This window comes from Perognathus longimembris, chromosome 5 (assembly GCF_023159225.1).
Source record: "Perognathus longimembris pacificus isolate PPM17 chromosome 5, ASM2315922v1, whole genome shotgun sequence".
NCBI lineage: Eukaryota > Metazoa > Chordata > Mammalia > Rodentia > Heteromyidae > Perognathus > Perognathus longimembris.
Genome location: NC_063165.1, coordinates 47,292,403 through 47,313,111, shown reverse-complemented (window position 1 = coordinate 47,313,111; position 20,709 = coordinate 47,292,403). Strand labels below are relative to the sequence as shown.

At 36.3% G+C, this 20,709-nt stretch overlaps 1 protein-coding gene across 4 annotated transcripts in view; it reads right to left on the bottom strand.

The window, feature by feature from the left end:
• Positions 1-623: 623 nt before the first annotated feature.
• Stxbp5l (syntaxin binding protein 5L) overlaps positions 624-20,709 on the bottom strand; it is a 179,606-nt gene continuing 159,520 nt past the window's right edge. For all 4 annotated transcript variants that reach the window (XM_048346722.1, XM_048346724.1, XM_048346723.1 and 1 more), the window contains 6 exons: positions 14,524-14,763; positions 10,659-11,016; positions 7,094-7,259; positions 4,335-4,446; positions 3,172-3,392; positions 624-2,097 (listed from right to left, as the gene is read on the bottom strand). In XM_048346722.1, the coding sequence (XP_048202679.1) occupies positions 2,056-2,097; positions 3,172-3,392; positions 4,335-4,446; positions 7,094-7,259; positions 10,659-11,016; positions 14,524-14,763 (1,139 nt within the window). In that variant the 3' untranslated portion in view covers positions 624-2,055. The remainder of the gene's footprint in view (positions 2,098-3,171; positions 3,393-4,334; positions 4,447-7,093; positions 7,260-10,658; positions 11,017-14,523; positions 14,764-20,709) is intronic.

Here is a 20,709-nt window from a genome sequence, read left to right as displayed (position 1 = left end):
GGCTATTTTTTTAAATGTAGAAATGATAAAGTATTTATCTAGAAAAATCAAGAACCAATATCTGTCAAGAGTAATGGTAAAAATAGTGCATTGCAATTTGGCTGCCAATATTTTCTAGATCTTGATCTCAAATTTCTTATTTTTAACTCTATAATTTTATGTATTGTGTCTATATTTCTAAACCAGATTTTGTTACCTTCGGACTATCAGATGAGTCTGAGATATTCATGGAGAGATACTATTAAGAAATCTACAACTCTTCAAAATGTTATGCTGGCCTACATTTTCTGACTCTTCTAAAATATCCTTTTTCTCTTTGAAATTAATAAGAAAAATTTAAAGCAAGCACCATTTTAAATAAATAAACAAAAAAGTAACCCTGAAGGCTATTAAAATAACCTGGACTCCAAGAAAATGGTGACTTCTTCAAAATCACAAATGTAAATCTAGTAAATACTGAATTAATCAAGTTTCAATAAATCAAGCCTATAATTAAAAAAAATTACTGAAGAAAGAAGTTAGATAGATCATATGATATGTGTGTGTGTGTATATATAAATTCTTATGATTCTTGGCTTTCAGAATAGAAGAGAATAGACTTTTTATTTTTTTTTCTCTGTGTTTTTCTGTGTTTCTCTGTGTTTTTAGTGTTCTCTGTGGGGCAGTGATAGATGACTGAAAAAAATCATACTAAGGGTATTCTTCATTTTTGAGATATTTTAATAAGGAATAGGTATCTGACATTTGTTGACCTATTCCCATGGCTTTTATTTCTTAACATAATTACTGACCAAATTGTTAATTTTGTATTATTAAATTATCTGTGTATTTATATTGTCCATATGATGACCAGCCAAGGTTGCTAAAATACTAGTACATTGTATAAAGGTTTACATTAAGAAATATTGAAATTAAAGTATTTTCTAGTGAAAGCCCTTGTTAATCCTAAATGTAGTAAATCAGAATTCCTTTCCCAAAACATTAACAGAGGTTTTACTGAATCACACTACAGAAAATGACCAGTTTGGTCTGTGAATGTCAAGCTGCAAAAGCACCTTGGGATTGTAGACCCTATCCAGTTTGAACAGTAATATACTGTGTAATTAGCAGACAAGGATACAAATGGAGTTTAAAAATATATTATTTTAGAAACTGAAATTGGGATGTGTGAAATTTCACTTTGTAAAATCAGTTTTCCAAGTGAAATGCATTGTTTCTATAGACTAGTTTCCCCCCAAACTTATCAATTCCTCTAAAGAGCACAAGGAAAGCTGAAAAATGTGTTAAGGTGACCCAACCCTGCACAATTTGTGACTAAAAGTAGCAACCCATTCTGAAGGTGAAAAAAATGGAAATAATTGTGTTGGGCATGATTTGCTATATTGACAATACTTGATTGTGAACAAGAACTGTGAATGATGTAGCATACTATGGAGAGAGAAATATGTTAATTAGATTCTTGCCATAAGAATTCAATAATGTCCTAGTATAATGAAAGTTACAGATGAGAAGAAAACTCTGTTTCTGTTTTGCTTCCTTTTTCAGTTGAATATGGCAAATATACTTGAAATGCATTGATATCTTCTAATGCAGACTTTTAAAATTGTCGGGTGTGGCCCAAATGATAAAAATAGTTTACCATAATCATTTTTCTTCTGTCACAACATGCTTTTTTTCTTTTCCTCTTAAGATGTTAATTTATCATGCAAAGATTTTTTTTCACTAAGTGCATTAATGCTTTTGTTTGTACAGGAAATTTCAAATCAAAAGGACTTCCCCATAGTTTCTATTAAATCCTTAGCAAATTACATGCCAAGATGATAGCTCCATTCCACAATGGGTAAAGGCAAATTCAGCCACTATCTTGTGATTTTAACCAGGGTTCCAGTCTTTGGGTTGTATAGTGTCTTTGATAAGTCTCTTTTATAATAATTGGACTGTAATGGAATATTCTGTAGAAGAAACTGGCTTTTAGCAGTTGAATAGTGATGCTGGGAATAAATTTGGTTTCCCTGAATAATGGTTTCTCAAAGCAGTCACAGCTTCTTTAGAAGTTTAGAATTGGTACCATTTCTTATCCTTATACTTCAGCATTAACTGCAAAAAGAAAAACAGTAATCATAAGAGGCTGAAAAAAATTTTAAGTGGTTTAAAAACAAGTCCCTATTGAGGTAATCATGAATCTCTAGGTCTCAAAACACAGTAACAGTACAATTTCTTGTTTTGTGGAACAAAGTACAGACAAGAAAGATTTAAAATGCAAGCTTTCCATCAAGCTGTACAAACCCAGTTGACAGGAAGTGATTTTGTGGGTTTTTTTGTTTTTTTTTTGTTTTTTTTTTGCCAGTCCTGGGGCTTGGACTCAGGGCCTGAGCACTGTCCCTGGCTTCTTTTTGCTCAAGGCTAGCACTCTATCACTTGAGCCACAGTGCCACTTTTGGCTTTTTCTACATATGTGGTGCTGAGGAATCGAACCCAGGGCTTCATGTATAGGAGGTGAGTACTTTACCACTAGGCCATATTCCTAGCCCATAGGAAGTGATTTTTTTATGGCCGAGACAAAATGACAACATGAACCCCCAGACTCTATTGCTTTTTACACCTTCTTGTGGGACTCTCATAATAAACCTGTGCACCTTTCAAGCAGGTAATACAAAATACAGGTGTAGTTTATCAGAACCAGTGGGCATTTTTTCTTTATCTCCAATGGTAATGAAATAGTAATATAGTAGAGTATTAAAAAAAATTAACTCCCCAAGCTGGGTATACTGATGGCTCACACCTGTAATCCTAACTACTCAGGAGGTTTAGATCTGAAGATTGTGGCTCTGCAAAGCAAGCCGGAACAGGAAACTCTGTGACTCCAATTAAAGTTCAATTAACTACCAAAAAAGCTGGAAGTAGAGCTGTGTTTCAAGTGGTAGAATGTTAGCTTTAAGCAAAGGAGTTCAGGACAGTGCCCAGGCTCTGAGTTCAAGCTCCAGGACTGACATAAACACATCACCAATTATCTCCCAAATTAGAGGAAATTATAATATCTATAAAGAGACCCTCATTACTCTAGTTTTCACATAGAGTTATTCATATGGCATATCATTTTAGCTTGCTTGTTACAACCTAAATGCTTAACATGACCACGATAAGATGATGTATATTTACTTCGCAATTTACCTCGTGTGCATGTTTGGAGAATGCTTCTGCGCTGGTCATCATGCCCGCAGTCTTCTCTTCCAGCTCTCCCAGCCTCTGTCCTCTCTCGTCAAGTGCAATCCGGGCGCGGGTCAGCTCTCCCATCACCCCGCCAGCAGCACCTTTCATCCCTTCAATGCTACCTGGTCCCGGAATGTGTTGTGCAAGGCTGCGGGATGCTTTTCCCGCGGAAGCTTCCCCAACTGGGAATTTAAGCCATCACAATTTAAAACACTTTGTCAGTAATTCAAACAGCTAACGCCGTCACCAAAACAAAATACATAGGCTTACTAAAGTGTACAATTCGCTGGTTTTTAGGGCATTTATAAAGTTTGCAACCATGACTTCTACCTAATTTTAGAATGTTTTCATTATGCCAGAAAGAAACTCTCTGCTCATTAGGAGTCATTCCTATTCTCTCCTTGCTCGGCCCCAGGCACCTTACGTTACCATGGATGTGCCTCTTCTGGATATTTTATACAAATGAAATTGTACACACTATGGCCTTTTCTGATTTATTATGATTTGAAGTTCACCCACTGTGCATTAGAGGCCATCCATGTTGTAGCAAATAACGATACTTTATTCCTTTTTATAAATTGCATAAATTGCAAGAGAGTTTGGTTTGCAAGACCAAGTGGTGGTGGTATAGTTTGAAACAAATATTCTTACTTTCTGAAAATGTTCCCAGCTACTTTCCAGCTACTTTTTTGGCCATTATTTGTCAGTATCAGTGAGTTTTTTTAAAAAAGTAATTTATCCTATTGCACTAGTAAACTTACATTCTGAATACAGAATATGTTTCTCAGCAGTGATTATAGGAAGGTAGGTAAATTTTTTTAGGCTTTAATAATGAATGCTTTCACCCTGCCATGCATGTATAATCTATCAGCAAATGAGAAACTTATTAGTTTGCTTATAATTTGAATTCTATGTACCATTTTATTAAAATTCATTTCCCAATATAAAGTGACTACTTTTATATATGTTTGGGAAGCAGAAATAATTTTATTAGTACAGAAGGGAAAACACCTATTTTTTAATATTAGATCACATATTACACTAAGCTATGCATAAACACACACACAGAGACAAATACACACAGAAACAAGTCATCTGTTTTGTGATACATTTAATTTACTTACAAAGTTCTTCTCTGTCAAATGTTTGTCCACTTCCACCAAACAGTCCCTTTAGAAAGCCTCTGTTTTGAGCTTCTGGTGTCTCAATGGGGGTAAACAAATCTCCAAGCATGTCCTGTACCAAATTCAAAGAGAAAAAAAGCATTAGAGGAACTAAGAATAAATTAATGGATTAAAAACTAACCCTGTGGCTGGGGATATGGCCTAGTGGCAAGAGCGCTTGCCTCGTATACATGAAGCCCTGGGTTCGATTCCCCAGCACCACATATACAGAAAATGGCCAGAAGTGGCGCTGCAGCTCAAGTGGCAGAGTGCTAGCCTTGAGCAAAAAGAAGCCAGGGACAGTGCTCAGGCCCTGAGTCCAAGGCCCAGGACTGGCAAAAAAAAAAAAACAAAAAAAAAACAAAACAAAAAAAACTAACCCTGTGGTTAGAGTAAGAATAAATTAATAGATAAAAGGTAACACAGTGATTAAATATATCATGATAAGACACAGTCTGATTTTCAAGGATCACAGAATTTCTTGGTGGCACTTTTTTGCCCATCTTCTTTGTCTTCCTATCTCTGATGGGTAGCATCCTGTAACTTTATCCTCTTCCTTTCCCTTCTCCTAGAAATCAAGTTAATATATTCACCCTAGAATAATTTCTGCCTATGACCAATTTAGATCCCTGAATCTTTTCCAATTACCACATCCTTTTTTCCTATCTTAAGTCTCTTTCCTGAACCAAGTAGGAACTTTCCTAGGAAATAAGAATCCTTCATTGGTGTATAGAAGGATAGGGACCTGTTTTTATTTCAAATACAAAATTATGATATACTTCAAAATCACTTTAATGAGTCAAATTTTGATTCATCCCACAGTTGTGTCCTCAATAGTTGATCAATCTAACAATGACGGGAAATTCTTGTTACAAATGCAGCTGTTCAGGTTGCACTTCACAAACATTAATTCAGAATCTACATAGATATGCTATGGTTATCTACATTAAAAAAAAAACAGTCTGGTTTTCTAGTTTTTTTTTTTTTAAACACTCCAGTGTTTAAGAATCATCAGTATTGGAAAGGAACCAGGAATCAGAAGATGGGGATTTAATTTGTCATGTAACTTCCAGTATGATTTTAAATTCATCATCCTCCCACAGTCTTCTTACAACCCATGTGACCTCCCCTCTGTAAAGACAGCACTATACATTTAGCTCTCCAAACAAGAAAACTGCCTTCTTTTTTCTCTCATTCTAACGTCTAATAATTCTCAGACCCAGTAGGTTACACTTTGTAGCTATCCAATCTGGTAACCTTTCTCCATTCTCACTGCTTATTTCCTTATTTCAAGCCAGTTATTTTCTGACTTTATTGTTAAACAGCTTGCTAATTTTTTTCCTCATCTTTACTCTTTTATCTTCAGAACCAATGGCCATACTATCATCAAAATACTTGCTTTAGTAAACAAATCTGCTAAAGCTTTTTAGTGACTTCCTATTGCAATAAATAGAAGCCCTTGGGGTAAATGTTAGATTCCCCAAAGGCACTCTAAGATTAGTCTTAACTAATTCTGTAGTACCTCTTCCCAACTGGTACTTTTTCCACTTAGAGAAAGTGTTTTCTGCATCCTGGGGTTTTCATATGTCACTATTTCTGTCGTGACTGAGTATTTTCACCTTATCCATTCACCCGGATGTCTTCTACTTATCCTTCAGAAGTCATTTGTGCCCACAATCTTAACCACTTGCTCCCTTCTGCCTCAACAACCCAAGTGCCACTCCCAGGTCTTGCCAGAACTCTGACATCCATACATATAGCATTTTACCCAGAATATTGAGGTTGCCTGTTTTTCACTTAATCTTTCTATATATACTGGCAGGCAGGGGCTTGCATATGGTTGTTGTGTTCCTAGAGCCCCACCAAGGACAAGGCTATTGTAATAGAAACTTAAAAAAATGCTTGTTGGCTAAAAATAATAAATGATAATAATACATGCTTGCACATTATGACCAATGTCATATGCTTTTTACTTAATTTTAAGACAGTGTGCAAAGGGTAGCAAGTACAGATAAGTTAAAACACACTAGTCACACAAAAGAAGAATCTAAAACACAGCAGAAATAATATACAGCTTACACACTTAACCTCTACATTTTAAATGTTTTACTTTATTTATAAAATGAAGATGTGCAATCAGTTAAATCTCTAAGGCGTTCATTTAAAAATTGGTCATTCTTACTTATGTAAAGTTAGATATATTTTTATACCTATCCTGTTTCTAGGCAGCTTACTGCTATTATTAAATGGCCAATTTTAGCTAAAATAAAAAGTCAGCATAAAGTTATTTGTAGTACTCCTATTCAAAATCTAGACTTCTTCAAAAAGATCCTGGACTCGAAAGGGTACTCTTCTTAAAAAAGACCCTAACCTGACGAAATTTGATGCAGGTTTTGTTCTTGTCTATATACATATTTCCAGCCTTGGGAAGCCAGTTTATAACCTTTCAGAAGGTTCTCCATGAGTAAAAGCAAAAAACAAAACAACACACACACACACAAAAAAGCACCACAAATGAAAAGATTAACAATTGGGCTGGAGGTACAATTCAGTATCATCTTTACATCCACAGAACTATATTAGAAGCTGGTAGAGTCAAAATTAATAACATATTCCGGAAAAGACATTTGTTCTCCAACCCAATAATAATTTCATTTTTAGACTTCTCTCTCAATCCATTTTAACAACCATATCCGATTAAAAAAATGTCTTTGACTTACCTGTAGATTATCACACATTTCTTGGCTATATGTTAACCGTTGAATTTCAGTAGGAGAGACGAGGTATAATGCCTGCCCTTCATTGGTAAAACAAAATGTCCGTGCTATCCTCATGTCTGTCAGTGGCAAATAATTAACATCCAACATTGGGCGAAGACTAGGTAGGCTAAATAGAAAAAAAAGTAAAGTAAGGTTAAGTTTGATTGTTTCTTTTTTATTGTCTTGAGGCTTTAGTAGTAACAAACAGACTTTCACATAAAATAATAAACAAAAACATCATGAGCAAGGTTCTATCTTAATCCACATAGATGCTTAGTAAATGTCCTTGAAAACCTAAGGTCAGAAATTTCAGAGGTGTTAATTATTTGATGGGTTCCTATAATAGTTAGAGGCTTTTATTTTAGAAGAAAGAAAATAGCTCAAAAGTATCTGATTACAAAATTGGTCTCTTGTCTTTAAGATAGAATTAAGTCTGAGGAGGGATAGCACCAGCAGAGACTTAGAATGAGGTTGGTTCATTGTGCCTTCAAATAGAGTGGCTTTGTTTTTTGTTTCTTTTCTCTCCTTACATAGAGGAAAGGAAAATTACCTAGAACATACGGCACTTAGACTGAAGCCTGATTAATAAACAGAGAAAAAGCTGTAAGGAAATGAGAATAAGTTATGAATAATAGACCAAAATTTGTACCTATAGATGAATACTACACATTTAAAATACTGTAGCCCATTCTGTTACGCTTGTTCTAATCCTAGGGGTACCCTTGTGATTATATCTCAAACTTTGGAATGATTTAAGTCCTTCCTTCCTTCCTTCCTTCCTTCCTTCCTTCCTTCCTTCCTTCCTTCCTTCCTTCTTTCCTTCCTTCCATCCTTCCTTCCTTCCCTCTCCCTCCCTCCTTCCTTTTCTCTTTCTTTTCTTCTCTCCCTCCCTTTCTTCCTTCCTTTCTTTCTTTTTTTTCTTTTTCTTTTCTTCTGTCCCTCCTTCCCTTCTTTTCTCCTCCTTTCTTCCTCCTCCTCTTTCTTCTTCTCTTCTCTTTCCTTCGTCCCTCCCTCCTTCCCTTCCTTCTTGCTTTCCTGTCTGTCTGTCTGTCTTTCTCTCTTTTCTTTCTTTGTGTTTGTGTGCTAATCCTGGGGCTTGAACTCAGGACTTGGGTACTGTCCTTGAGATTTTTTGCTCAGGGCTAGCACTCTAGCACTTGAGCCATAGTACTAGTGGCTCCTTTGGTGGTTAATTGGAGATAAAAGCCTCACATGTTTTCCTGCTCTGGTTAGCTTTGAACCACAGTCCTCAGATCTGAACCTCCTGGGTTACAGGAGTGAGCCATGGGCACTTGGTTTCTGCTTTTTGGGCCTAGATGAAATGGGACCTACCATCTATGGTATTATAATATGCTTTTCCTGAGGTTCTGGCATCATGCTGCCTTGTATTTTGGCCACTAAGCACATGCCTAAGTGGTTGATGTTGGCTAGCCTGAATGAAGATGTGCTGAAACTGTACATTACACTTTGGATTTCAAAGACCTAGTAAGAACAAGGATTATCTGAAATCTAAGTGATACTAAAAATGATCTTCCATAGCACTTCAGGTAATGAAGTCCCTTATGAACAGATTCCCATTACAGATTGATTCAGATCATGGGCCTTGGGAAGTCAGGATGACATTTCTGATGAGCTACCCTGGCTGTGATAAGTAATATAAATAAGGCAAGAAAAGAAAATTTAAAAAGATGTAATACTTCTAGTAGGAAATGTGAAAGAGCAAGTCAATTGCTAAGGGCTAGAAAAAGTTTGGCCCTAGAACTGAAAAAAAAAAGATTTCCTACAAAGAGATATGGTTACTAAAGGTGGTTTTCAATGTAAGTGGCTCATAGTTTTGAGACTTTATCCATAGATAGCTATGCCTTTCTCATTCTACTCTACTTTGAAACTTAACTTCCTATGTCTGAGTACATTAGGACCTAGCCCATTTATCAGGAATTAGAACTTGAGGACATTGAAAATTACATTTTGATAGGTCCTGGAAAGATCTTTTGGAATATGTTCAGTACAGAAAGCTAGAGAAGGCCAGTAACAGGCCAATATGTAAAATTCAGATTTTAAGTTACTTAGCAGAATACACATTTTTACTTACTGTCCCCACCGGTTATATATTACTAAAATCATTTCAATTTCTTTTGAAAGATTCTCAGAAACACTGAAGAGTTTGTTATAATATCATATCAAAATAGTCCGAGTCATATAAAACAGCTTTTGCAAAGGAAGACTGGGGTATCATTTTTTTTTTTACCAATGTTTAAAATTTTTGTCAGGGGCTGGAAATATGGCCTAGTGGCAAGAGTGCTTGCCTCCCATACATGAAGCCCTGGGTTCTATTCCTCAGCACCACATATATAGAAAAGGCCAGAGGTAGCACTGTGGCTCAAGTTGTAGAGTGCTAGCCTTGAGCAAAAAAGAAGCCAGGGACAGTGCTCAGGCCCTGAGTCCAAGCCCTAGGACTGGCAAAAACAAAAACAAAAATTCTACCAGTTGTTTAAAAATTGTCTCACATTTCAGTTCTCAAGGAATCCTTTGCCTCATAAGAGTGGATGGTAGTACATTTTAGTTTAAATAGAAGTTATTTTTGAAAAACATATACTATTTGAGAAACTAAAAAGTAGTAAAATTTTATTATTTGTATCAGTTAAATTCCAATTGTGACAAAGTAATTGATGTAAGACAAAATTTGAGTGACTAAATGCTAATTTAGAAGATTGGAGGATATGTGACTGTAGGATACCCACAAATACATTTTTTTCAAAAATGATCCATCTCTAAAGGTTAAATCATCATTTTCAACCAAAAAAATAGAATGACCTTCACTGGAAATCATTAAAAATGGCTGAGAGAGAATCAGACGAGAGAAAGAATTAGAAACATGAGAATAAGCAGATCATAGGATTGGTTTTATTTTTTTCAAAATTCTCTCCCTTGGTAACTATATCCTTTTGACTTAGACCTAAGCTCATCCTCCTCAATTAAAAAGAAATTTTAAAAAGCACTCCGACAGCCTAGTTTTACTTCTGAATTGCTTTCCTATCCCTCATCTCTCTCTGACTTTTTTAAACACAGCATTTTCTGAAAGAATAATGCATGCCAGGGGTAAGGGACTGCATTGTAAATGTTTCAAGCTTTATGGGCTGTACTGTCTCCATTGCAAGTACTCAGTTCTGCTTTGAAGTGCTTGTTTGGTCTATTCAACCAGTGCTAAGCACATTTGAGAGATCACATTTGCTTAATAAATGTTTGTTAAATTAATGTTTGATGACAGGGAAATCATTCTTTTTCTTAAATTCCTTCTGTCAGTTAAAAAGGTATTTCATTCATAGCATCAAGTATTTTTGAAAGAAAAGCAAAACTTCCACTGAAACAAAAACAAAAAACCTCAAGAAATCTGAACTGTTCAACAATAAAACATTCACAAACATAATGAAACAATCATTTCAGGTTGCTTCTTGAAAACATCTTTTGCTCGAATTATACTTTGCTGGCATTATGATTACTGGATAACTGATAAGGAAGTAAATACCTCATTATCATGATATGCCCATTAGCACAAAAGCATGCCAAACAGGCACTGTTACACATGATCACCACATTTGCTTGCAGAATGAAAGATGTCTCAGTGATGTTATGAACATAAAGGCAAGTCTGAGAAGGCAGTGAGAAGACTTTGGCTTGTTTTTCTGAGCAGATTATTGTATACTGATGATCTCCTGTTTCTTGGGATGAAGAAGAGTTCATGACCAATTTCCTTCTTCCAATTTTCTCATTTTCATCCGTGTTATTTGGATCCCTCCAGACTTCATATGGTGGTTGCATTAATGCACCAGTTCGATCCATACAAGAAAATGTTAGCACAGCTCCTTTCAATGAGAGGAATGTACCTATAAAAACAATTTCACATCACTGGCATGTGAAATTCTTACTGTAACAGCCTTTGTTCTATGGTCAGTAAACGTTTTACATTATGATAGCCTATATAAAAATGTCATTATATTGCCCTAATGTACATAAATTAAGATATCTGTGTGTTAATCCATTGAAATAACTTAGAAATGTGAAACACTTGGTGTAAAGAAAACATATGACATCAACTTGTCAAGTGTGTTGATTACATGAATGGTGTGGGCCAGGTCATGATTTAGCCTGGATTAGGACTCAGGTTTCATTATCCTATTTAGCCCTTTAAAAACCCATTTAAAAAAATCAGATTTGAGGGCTGAGAATGTGGCTTAGCTGTAGAGTGTTTGCCTAGCATGCATGAAACCCTAGGTATGATTGCTCAGCACCATATAAACAGAAAAAGGCCAGAAGTGGCGCTGTGGTTCAAGAGGTAGAGTGCTAGCTTTGAGCAAAAAGAAGCCAGGGACAGTGCTCAGGCCCTGAGTCCCAAGCCCCCAGGACTGTGCTCATCCCCCCCGGCCCCCACCGCAAATCAGATTTTGGAAAATGTATTCTTAATTATTCAAATAAATTCAATTGAAAAAAAGCTTTCACTCTGATTTCATTTTTTTTTTGTTTCACAGGCATGCCATTTGCTAGCAAATACTTTCCCTCTTATTTTAAAAATCAAACACAAAAGATTTCATGAAATTTCAACATTTAGAGTTTATATTAGCAAATTAAAAATAATTAAATTTATTTTTACAAAAAATATAGTAATTACTTTCATGTCTTAGGTAAGCTTATGCTTCTTAATTCAGAAAATGGTTTACTCACCTGGATACACCAAGGTTAAATACCTATTCCAGATCATTACCTATGGGTGAGTTTTCCTAGTGTCAGAGGAGAGTGCACTAAGGACTCCAGGTGTACACTCTACAGGGTTACTGTTCTAGCTAAACATATCTTAAAGGGTGTTAAGGTTGGAAACAAGGAGAACAACAAAGAGGTTAGCAAAGTGATCCAGATGAGAAAATGGACAGAGGCTTATTTGAACCAGGTGATAATAGTAGAGCTGGTAATAAATGTTAAGAGTCTCGGTGTATTATAAAAGTCAAGAAAAGAAACTTTGCTAATAAGTTTTATTAAAGCTGTGAAAGTTTAGAGGTCAGAATGATTCTAAAACTTTTGAGGAACCTTAAAAATGGAATTGTCGGGCTGGGGATATAGCCTAGTGGCAAGAGTGCCTGCCTTGGATACACGAGGCCCTAGGTTTGATTCCCCAGCACCACATATACAGAAAACGGCCAGAAGCGGCGCTGTGGCTCAAGTGGCAGAGTGCTAGCCTTGAGCAAAAAAAAGAAGCCAGGGACAGTGCTCAGGCCCTGAGTCCAAGGCCCAGGACTGGCCAAAAAAAAAAAAAAAAAAAAAATGGAATTGTCATTCAGAATGCTAGGAAAGACTGTGGAAGAAAGGAAAGGAATATCACGAAAATGGGCATGTTAAATTTAAGGTGCTTATTAGACATATAAGTGGGTGTGAAATAGTTTGATTCCTGTACCAGCCATTTGGGTATAAGTCTAAACTATAAATATATAACCTATTCAATTATAGATGGAACTTAAAGTAATAAGGCTGGCTTGGTTAATATAAACAGAAAAAAAATGTTTAAGGAGTCAGTCTTGGGATATTCTGAGGCTTGTTTGCCTATGTGTATGCACCAATACTGAGGCTTGCAGCTTGTACCAAGGGCTTCAAGCTTACACTCAGCTTATAACTGGTGTAACACTTGAGCCACACCCCCAATCTAGCTTTTCTTGCTGCATGGTCGGAGACAGAATCTCTTGCATTTTTCTGCCTAGGTTGTTCAGCCTCCTGAGAAACTACAGATGAAGACAGAAATACAGATGTGAGATACCAACACTCGTGCCCAGCTTCACTGTAGTTTTGATTTGCATTCCAATGATAGCTAAAGATGTCAAACTTTTTCATGTGTTTATTGCCATTCGTTCATTTGAGAAGTGTCAGTTTAGTTCCTGTATTATTACTAATAGGAGTATACAATAGTTATTCTAATAAAAGCATATAATTTTTGGTGCCCGTACTGGGGTTTGAACTCAGTGTGTAAGCACTCTCCCTGAGCAACTTTGCTCAAGGCTATCAGTCTAGCCCTTGTACCACAGCTCCACTTGCAGGTTTTTTTGGTAGTTATGGAGATAAGAGTCTCAGGGGCTTGTCTGAGTTGACTTCAAACCCCAGTCCTCATATCTTAGCCTCCTGAGTGACTAGGATCACAGGCCTAAGCCACTGGTGCCTTGCCTATAGTTTGGGATTTTAATCCTCTGTTGGGTGACTACCTGGCTAAGATTTTTTTCCATTTTGCCAGTCCTGAGACTTGAACTCAGGGCCTGAGCACTGTCCCTGGCTTTTTTTTTCTTCTCAAGGTTAGCACTCTACCACAGCACCACTTCTAGATTTTTCTATAATATGTAGTGCTAAGGCCAGACTCAATGATTTTGTGGGCTGGACATTCTCTACCTTGTTCAAATAAAACTCCTGTCCTACATATTAAAGACATTCTTTTTTAACTTAAAAAACAATTTAAAACATTCCTTTTATATAAGAAAAAAAGTGAAATTCATGGTAAGAGAATGACAAAATCTTCAGAGGAATAACAAGGGGAATCATATAATTTCTTTTTCTTTTTTTTTTTTTTTTTTTGCCATTCCTGGGCATTGGACTCAGGGCCTGAGCACTGTCTCTGGCTTCTTTTTGCTCTAGGATAACACTCTGGCACTTGAGCCACAGCGCCACTTCTGGCTGTTTTCTATATATGTGGTGCTGGGGAATCGAACCCAGGGCTTCATGTATATGAGGCAAGCACTCTTGCCACTAGGCTATATTCCCAGCCCCGAATCATATAATTTCTTTTGTGAAAGAAAAAAGATATTTCAGGTAACAAGAGAATATAACATAGACTCTAGCAATTTTCACTGGTTTAATTCCCTATGTACTACTAGGAGAGAGGAAAAAATATGTGGCATGCCTTTGTGAAACAAGATAAGAAGACTGTGAAAAACTTTTGAAATCCACTGTAGATTAGACATTTTCTATCTCAATTGTTCTGAGTTCTTCAAGAATAGAGTAAAAGCATTCATAGGCTCTGATCTGGCATAGAACTTTGCAGAAATGCTTCAATTTATTTGGAACAAGCTTAAAATTTGCGTTAAGGTTTATCTCAGTGCTTTCCAGAAACCTATTTGTGAAGGCATTTTAGATTAGCAGTTTCAATTTGCCATCACGGAAATAACTATATTTTACCCTGAAGGATAGGGAAGTTACAATTTGACAACTATTAGACAATATTGATTTATGAAATTATCAATTTATGAAATTATTGTTACAGAGGAGACTTATAACCTTTATCTTGTATCAATACTAATCCTTAATACATCACATATAAAATTGAAAAAGTAACAATGAGGAAATGAACAAATAAACTCTCTTACCACTTGGCAATACTATCACTGGCTCTGTAATCCTCTGTTCATCTTCTGATGGGATGTTTAGGGAGATGACTAACACCATCCCCAGGCTAGTTCCAACAAACAAACAAGGGGAAGTGGCAGAGTCATTTTTCCGTGCAAAGGATTCCATGAAGTATAATGCTGTAATTGCTTCCTTAGAATCTTTGTCAATACTGGAGATGCTAGAGCTTCTAGAACGATTATAAGAATTCTCTCGGTTTTCTATGAAAGTTTGAAAAGCAAAAGTTAAGTAGTAGGTTATTGCCAAAACAAGAACAGTCAGATTTAATACATGAAAATAAAAATTATGAGCAGAAAAAAAAAGAAATTTATTCTTTGTTAGTTATGTGAAAGGCAGTTTGTTCAGTTAACTAGCCTATTTTGAGGAAGGAGAATCTAAAATCCAAAAAGTAAAAATAATAAATTTAGGCAGAATTAAAGCTAGAAATTGAGTTTCTTAAATTTCAGCATGCCATTTTTCTTTCTCTACATTTTCTGATACATCAGTTAAAACTCCTTAATCTGGAAAATAGATTTAATCTAGTGTCACAAGAGTTTCTGATTACACTTTTAGTGTTCCCTTCCTATCTCTAGATTATTGAAAGCATTTCTAATGATTTTTGGAAGTCCCCAATTATATTGCAGCAATGGTCATGAAGGGATTAATTTTAAATATTCTGGGATAAGTACACTGATATGTGGGATAATTACTTCTGTGAAAATTGACGTTTTTACCAAGGCTTAAATACAAATGTTCTCTCTGTTTGGATTGGTTTAGGCTGCATATCTTGAATGTAAATCCAGTTCTAATTTTGCTATGTGTGATAAGCTGTAGACTATCATACTATTGATGGTGGCATTTCCTCTTGTTCTGAGAGTGTTTCAGGCACTTCAAGGAAATATGGCGAGTCTCTTGCTATCAGCACTTGCAAATATGCACCTTTCTAAGAATAAATTAACTATCTCAGTTAAATATTAATATGATTGTATCTTTAACTTATCCAGAGTATAAATTCTTTATGAGTTTCCACTGACATTGCTCTCCTTTCCAAGTATCCCACACTTACTTTTATAGTAAAATACTGAATACAGGTTCCTCAGACTAAATTTTTTAAAATACAAGATTCCTTTTTTTCTTTTATATCTCTAATAAAACTTTAAAATTAATTGTTTTTAAATAAAATTTAGAGATGAGAGGGAACTTGAAGGTAATCTATATATTTTACAGATTTGAAGAAAGAGAGTTGGATTTAAGTAATTTTTCCCAGAATTCACAGAAACTAGAAGTAGAACTATCTACAATTTAAAATTTGCCATACTCATTCCAGAGATAGTTATTTCTCTTATAACCAACCCACACATACTGTTTCTATTACAACAGTAGCTAACATGTCTCCAAATCAAGTATCAATGGTAACTTCTTGGACTAGATTTAGTCTAGTATAATAATGAAACAAAGAGTAAATAATAAATTATATTTCTAAAAATTTTGAGAATAATATAAATCACTATGAAAAATTTGAAAGGATAGTGACAGATTATGTTTTAGCAAAGGATGACTATAAGCAAATCTCCCAGTTATTTTTGCTACATCTCTCCCAATTAACAAGAGAGTAACAGCAAAATTATAGGATTTTCTTTTCCTCTAAATATTTCTAGCCCCTAATTGTTTTACTTGACTCTGTATCTTCCTACTCATTCACTGAATAAGCAAGCAGTCCTTTAAAAAATAAGACAGAGATTCTAAACTTTAGAACTTATTATCTTTTCTTTTTTCTTGCTCATATTTATTTGACAGTTAAGGACATTAAAGTCGACAGATAATAAATATGTACATAATGAAGCACTAACAGATACCACAACTGGAAATGGAAAAATAGGAAATAGATTAAAGCATATGTCTTCTTTTTAAATAGAGGAAGTGAAGCCTGCCCATAAGTGGAGTCAGTCTATTTTTAGAGAGGAGGAAGAAGGTGAAGTGGGGAATGAGTTTGGAGTCATGGCCACAGCCTCAACAGGCTCTCAATATTATTTTGTAGCGGTTTGGGTTCCAATGGCTCTCATCTGTAATCCTAGCTACTTGGGATAAGAAGATTGAAGTTCAAAGCCAGCTCTGGCACAGAATTTGTAAGAGCTTCATCTTTTTTTTAATTTATTAATTAAACACAAATTTTTTGACAAGGTGTTGTGCAAAAAGGGTACAGTTACATAGTAGGGCACTGTGTACATTTCTTGTGATATCTTACACCCTGTTCTTCTTTCCCTTCCCTAGGTCAGGTAGACATATATACAATACACAATGTTCCAAGAACATATACAGAAGCCACGTGGCCTATGCCCAAGAAAATTTGCCTAGGGCTTTAAATGTAATGCCGACATTAGACAATATGTCGACAGTAGTTTTATATGAATGTACATACATAGCTTTTGAGCTATTGTATTCCACTGAGAGGTCAATTTTTGACCTCTATATGTTGAGTAGTTGTTTGGTTTTAGTTACATAATGTTGGGTCGCTGCCCCAATCCTGTGGGAAATACCATTTGACAAGCAGTTTTTGGTTTCACAGACCTGGTCTCTACTGTCTCTCCGTCACCCGATCTTAACAGTCATATATCAGGGAGATCATGCCCCTTTGTTTTCTGTGTTCTAGGCTTGTCTCACTCAATATTATTTGTTCAAGTTCTGACCATTTCCCTGCGAATAACAATATTTCACCATTCCTAATCGCTATGTAGTATTCCATTGTGTATAGGTACCATATTTTTTGGATCCATTCATCTGTAGAGGGGCATCGGGGTTGATTCCATATTTTGGCTATTGTGAATTGTGCAGCAATAAACATGGATGTGCAGATGTCTTTTTGATATCTTGGGACCTGCTGTTCAGGATAGATGCCTAGGAGTGGTATGGCTGGGTCATAGGGTAGGTCTATATTGAGCTTTTTGAGAAACCTCCATACTGTTCTCCAAAGTGGTTGTACTAATTTGCACTCCCACCAACAATGGAGAAGGGTTCCTCTTTCCCCGCACCCCCTCCAGCATTTGTTGTTGCCTGAGTTCAGAGTATAGGCCATTCTGACTGGAGTGAGGTGGTATCTCAGGGTTGTTTTGATTTGCATTTCCTTTACTACCAGGGATGCTGAACATTTCCTCATATGTTTCTTTGCCATTTTTATCTCTTCTCCTGTGAAGTGTCTCTTTAGCGCCTTTGCCCATTACCTAATAGGTTTATTGGGCTTGGAGGGGGTTAGTTTTTTGAGTTCTCTGTAGATGACAGATATTAGGCCTTTGTCTGTTGCTGTGCTGGTAAAGATCCTTTCCCATATGGTTGGCTGTCTTTCTAGTTTGGTGGCTATGTCCTTAGCTGTGCAGAAACTTTTTAATTTGTAGTAGTCCCATTTGTCGAGTCTCTCCCCTATTTGTTGTGCCCCTGGGACTCTATTCAGGAAGTTCCTTCCTGTGCCTATAAGTTCTAGCATCTTTCCTACTCTGTCCTTCAGTAGTTTCAAGGATTCTGGTCTGATATTGAGGTCCTTGATCCATTTTGAATTGATCTTTGTGCATGATGATAGGCTTGGGTCTACTTTGAGTTTTCTGCATATGGCTGCCCAGTTCTCCCAGCACCAGTAGTTGAAGAGGCTATGTTTTTTCTATTGTATGTCTTTAGCTCCTTTGTCGAATATCAGCTGACTGTAAGAGTGCGGTTTTATTTCTGGATCTTCAATTCAAATGCATTGGTCTTCCAGTCTGTTTTTATACCAATACCAGGCTGTTTTTGTTATGATGGCCCTATAGTAGAGCTTGAAGTCTGGTATTGTGATACCTCCTGCACTGCTTTTTTTTTGCCTAGAATTGCTTTGGCTATTCTAGGTCTTTTGCTGTTCCATATGAATTTATGGATTGCTTTCTCTATTTCAGTGAAGAATGTAACTGGGATTTTGATAGGGATTGCATTGAATTTGTATAACAATTTGGGCAATATGGCCATTTTCACCATATTGATTCTGTCTACCCATGAGCATGGGAGGTCTTTCCATCTCCTTGTGTCTTCTTTGATTTCCCTTATTAGATTTTTATAGTTCTCATTAAATAGGTCCGTCATGTCCTTGGTTAGGTTGATCCCTAGGTACTTTATTCTTTTTTTGGCTACTGTAAATGGAATTGTTTTCATAATTTCCTTTTCTGCTTGTACATTGGCTGGTGTACAGAAAAGCTGCTGACTTTTGTGGATTGATTTTGTATCCTGCTACTTTGCCAAAATGGTTTATTAGTTGTAGGAGTTTGGGGACTGAGTTTTTTGGGTCCTTCAGATATAAGATCATGTCGTCTGCTAATAGGGATAGCTTGATATCTTCTTTGCCGATGTGGATCCCTTTGATGTCCTCATCTTGCCTTATTGCTATGGCTAGGGATTCCAGCAGTCTGTTGAAAAGAAGTGGGGAGAGTCGGCATCCTTGTCTTGTTCCTGAGTTTAGGGGGAATGATTTAAGTTTCTCTTCATTTAATATGATGTTAGCAGTTGGTCTGTTGTATATGGCTTTTATTGTTTTGAGGAATGTTCCATCTATTCCTGTTCTCTCCAGAGCTTTTAATAAGTATGGATGTTGTATTTTGTCAAAGGCTTTTTGGGCATCGACTGAGATAACAATGTGATTCTTGATTTTAGTTCTGTTTATGTGGTGAATTATATTGATTGATTTACAGATGTTGAACCATCCTTGTGACTGTGGGATGAAGCCTACTTGGTCATGACGTATAATTTTCTTGATCAGTTTCTGGATCTTGTTAGCTAATATTTTATTGAGGAGCTTTGTGTCTGTGTTCATTAGTGATATTGGTCTGTAGTTCTCTTTTTTTGTTGGGTCTTTGCCTGGTTTGGGAATGAGTATGACATTAGCTTTGTAGAATGAGTTTGGGATTTCTCCCTCTGTTTCTATTTCATGGAAGAGTTTGAGGAGTATTGGTATTAGCTCCTCACTAAAGGTTTTATAGAATTCATTGGTGAATCCATCTGGGCCTGGGCTTTTCTTTGTTGGGAGGTTCTTGATTACCCCCTGTATCTTGCTGTAAGTTATTGGTTTCTTTTTCTTTTTTTTTTTGGCCAGTCCTGGGCCTTGGACTCAGGGCCTGAGCACTGTCCCTGGCTTCCTTTTGCTCAAGGCTAGCACTCTGCCACTTGAGCCACAGCGCCACTTCTGGCCGTTTTCTGTATATGCTGTATATGCTGTATATGCTGTATATGCTGTATATGTATGTGCTGGGGAACCGAACCCAGGGCCTCATGTATGCGAGGCAAGCTCTCTTGCGACTAGGCCATATCCCCAGCCCAGTTATTGGTTTCTTTAGTTGATTTATTACTTCTTGGTTCAGTTTGGGCAGTTTATATTTCTCTAAGAATTGCTCCATTTCTGTAAAATTATTGTTTTTTAGTGAGTAGAAGTTCTGGAAATAGTTCCTTATGATTGTTTGAATATCGTGTGTACTTGTTGTAATTTTTCTGGTGGAGTCCCTGATTTTACGTTTATGAGTCTCTTCTTTTTTTTGTAAGTCTTGCGAGGGGTCTGTTAATTTTAGTTATTTTCTCAAAGAACCAGCTTTTAGTCTTATTTATTTGTTGAATGGTCTTTCTGTTTTCAATCAGATTAATCTCTTCTTTAATCTTTGTGGCCATTCTCCTCCTAGTCATTTTAGGTTCCATCATTTCTTGTTTCTCCAGTTGTTTTAGTTTCATCGTGAGGTTATTCACCTGCTCTGCTTCCATTCTTTTAATGTGAGTGCTGAGGGCAATGATCTTGCCCCTCAGTACTGCCTTAGCTGTGTCCCATAGGTTTCTTTGTGATGTATTTTCATTGTCATTGTGGCTTATGAATTCGTTGATTTCATCTTTAATTTGGTCTGTGGCTCATGTGTTAGAAAACAGTGTGGGGTTTAGCCTCCAAGAATGTGTATAGCTTCTGTGGTAACCGTTGTTATTGAGGGTTACCTTTAATCCATTGTGGTCAGATATAATACATGGAATGACGTCAATACTTTTGTATTTGCTGAGGTTCTTTGTGTGGGCTATGACATGGTCTATTTTGGAGTATGATCCATGGGCTGTTGAGAAGGTGTATTCGGTCTCTGTAGGGTGGATGATTCTGTATAGATCTGTCAGCTTCATTTGGGATA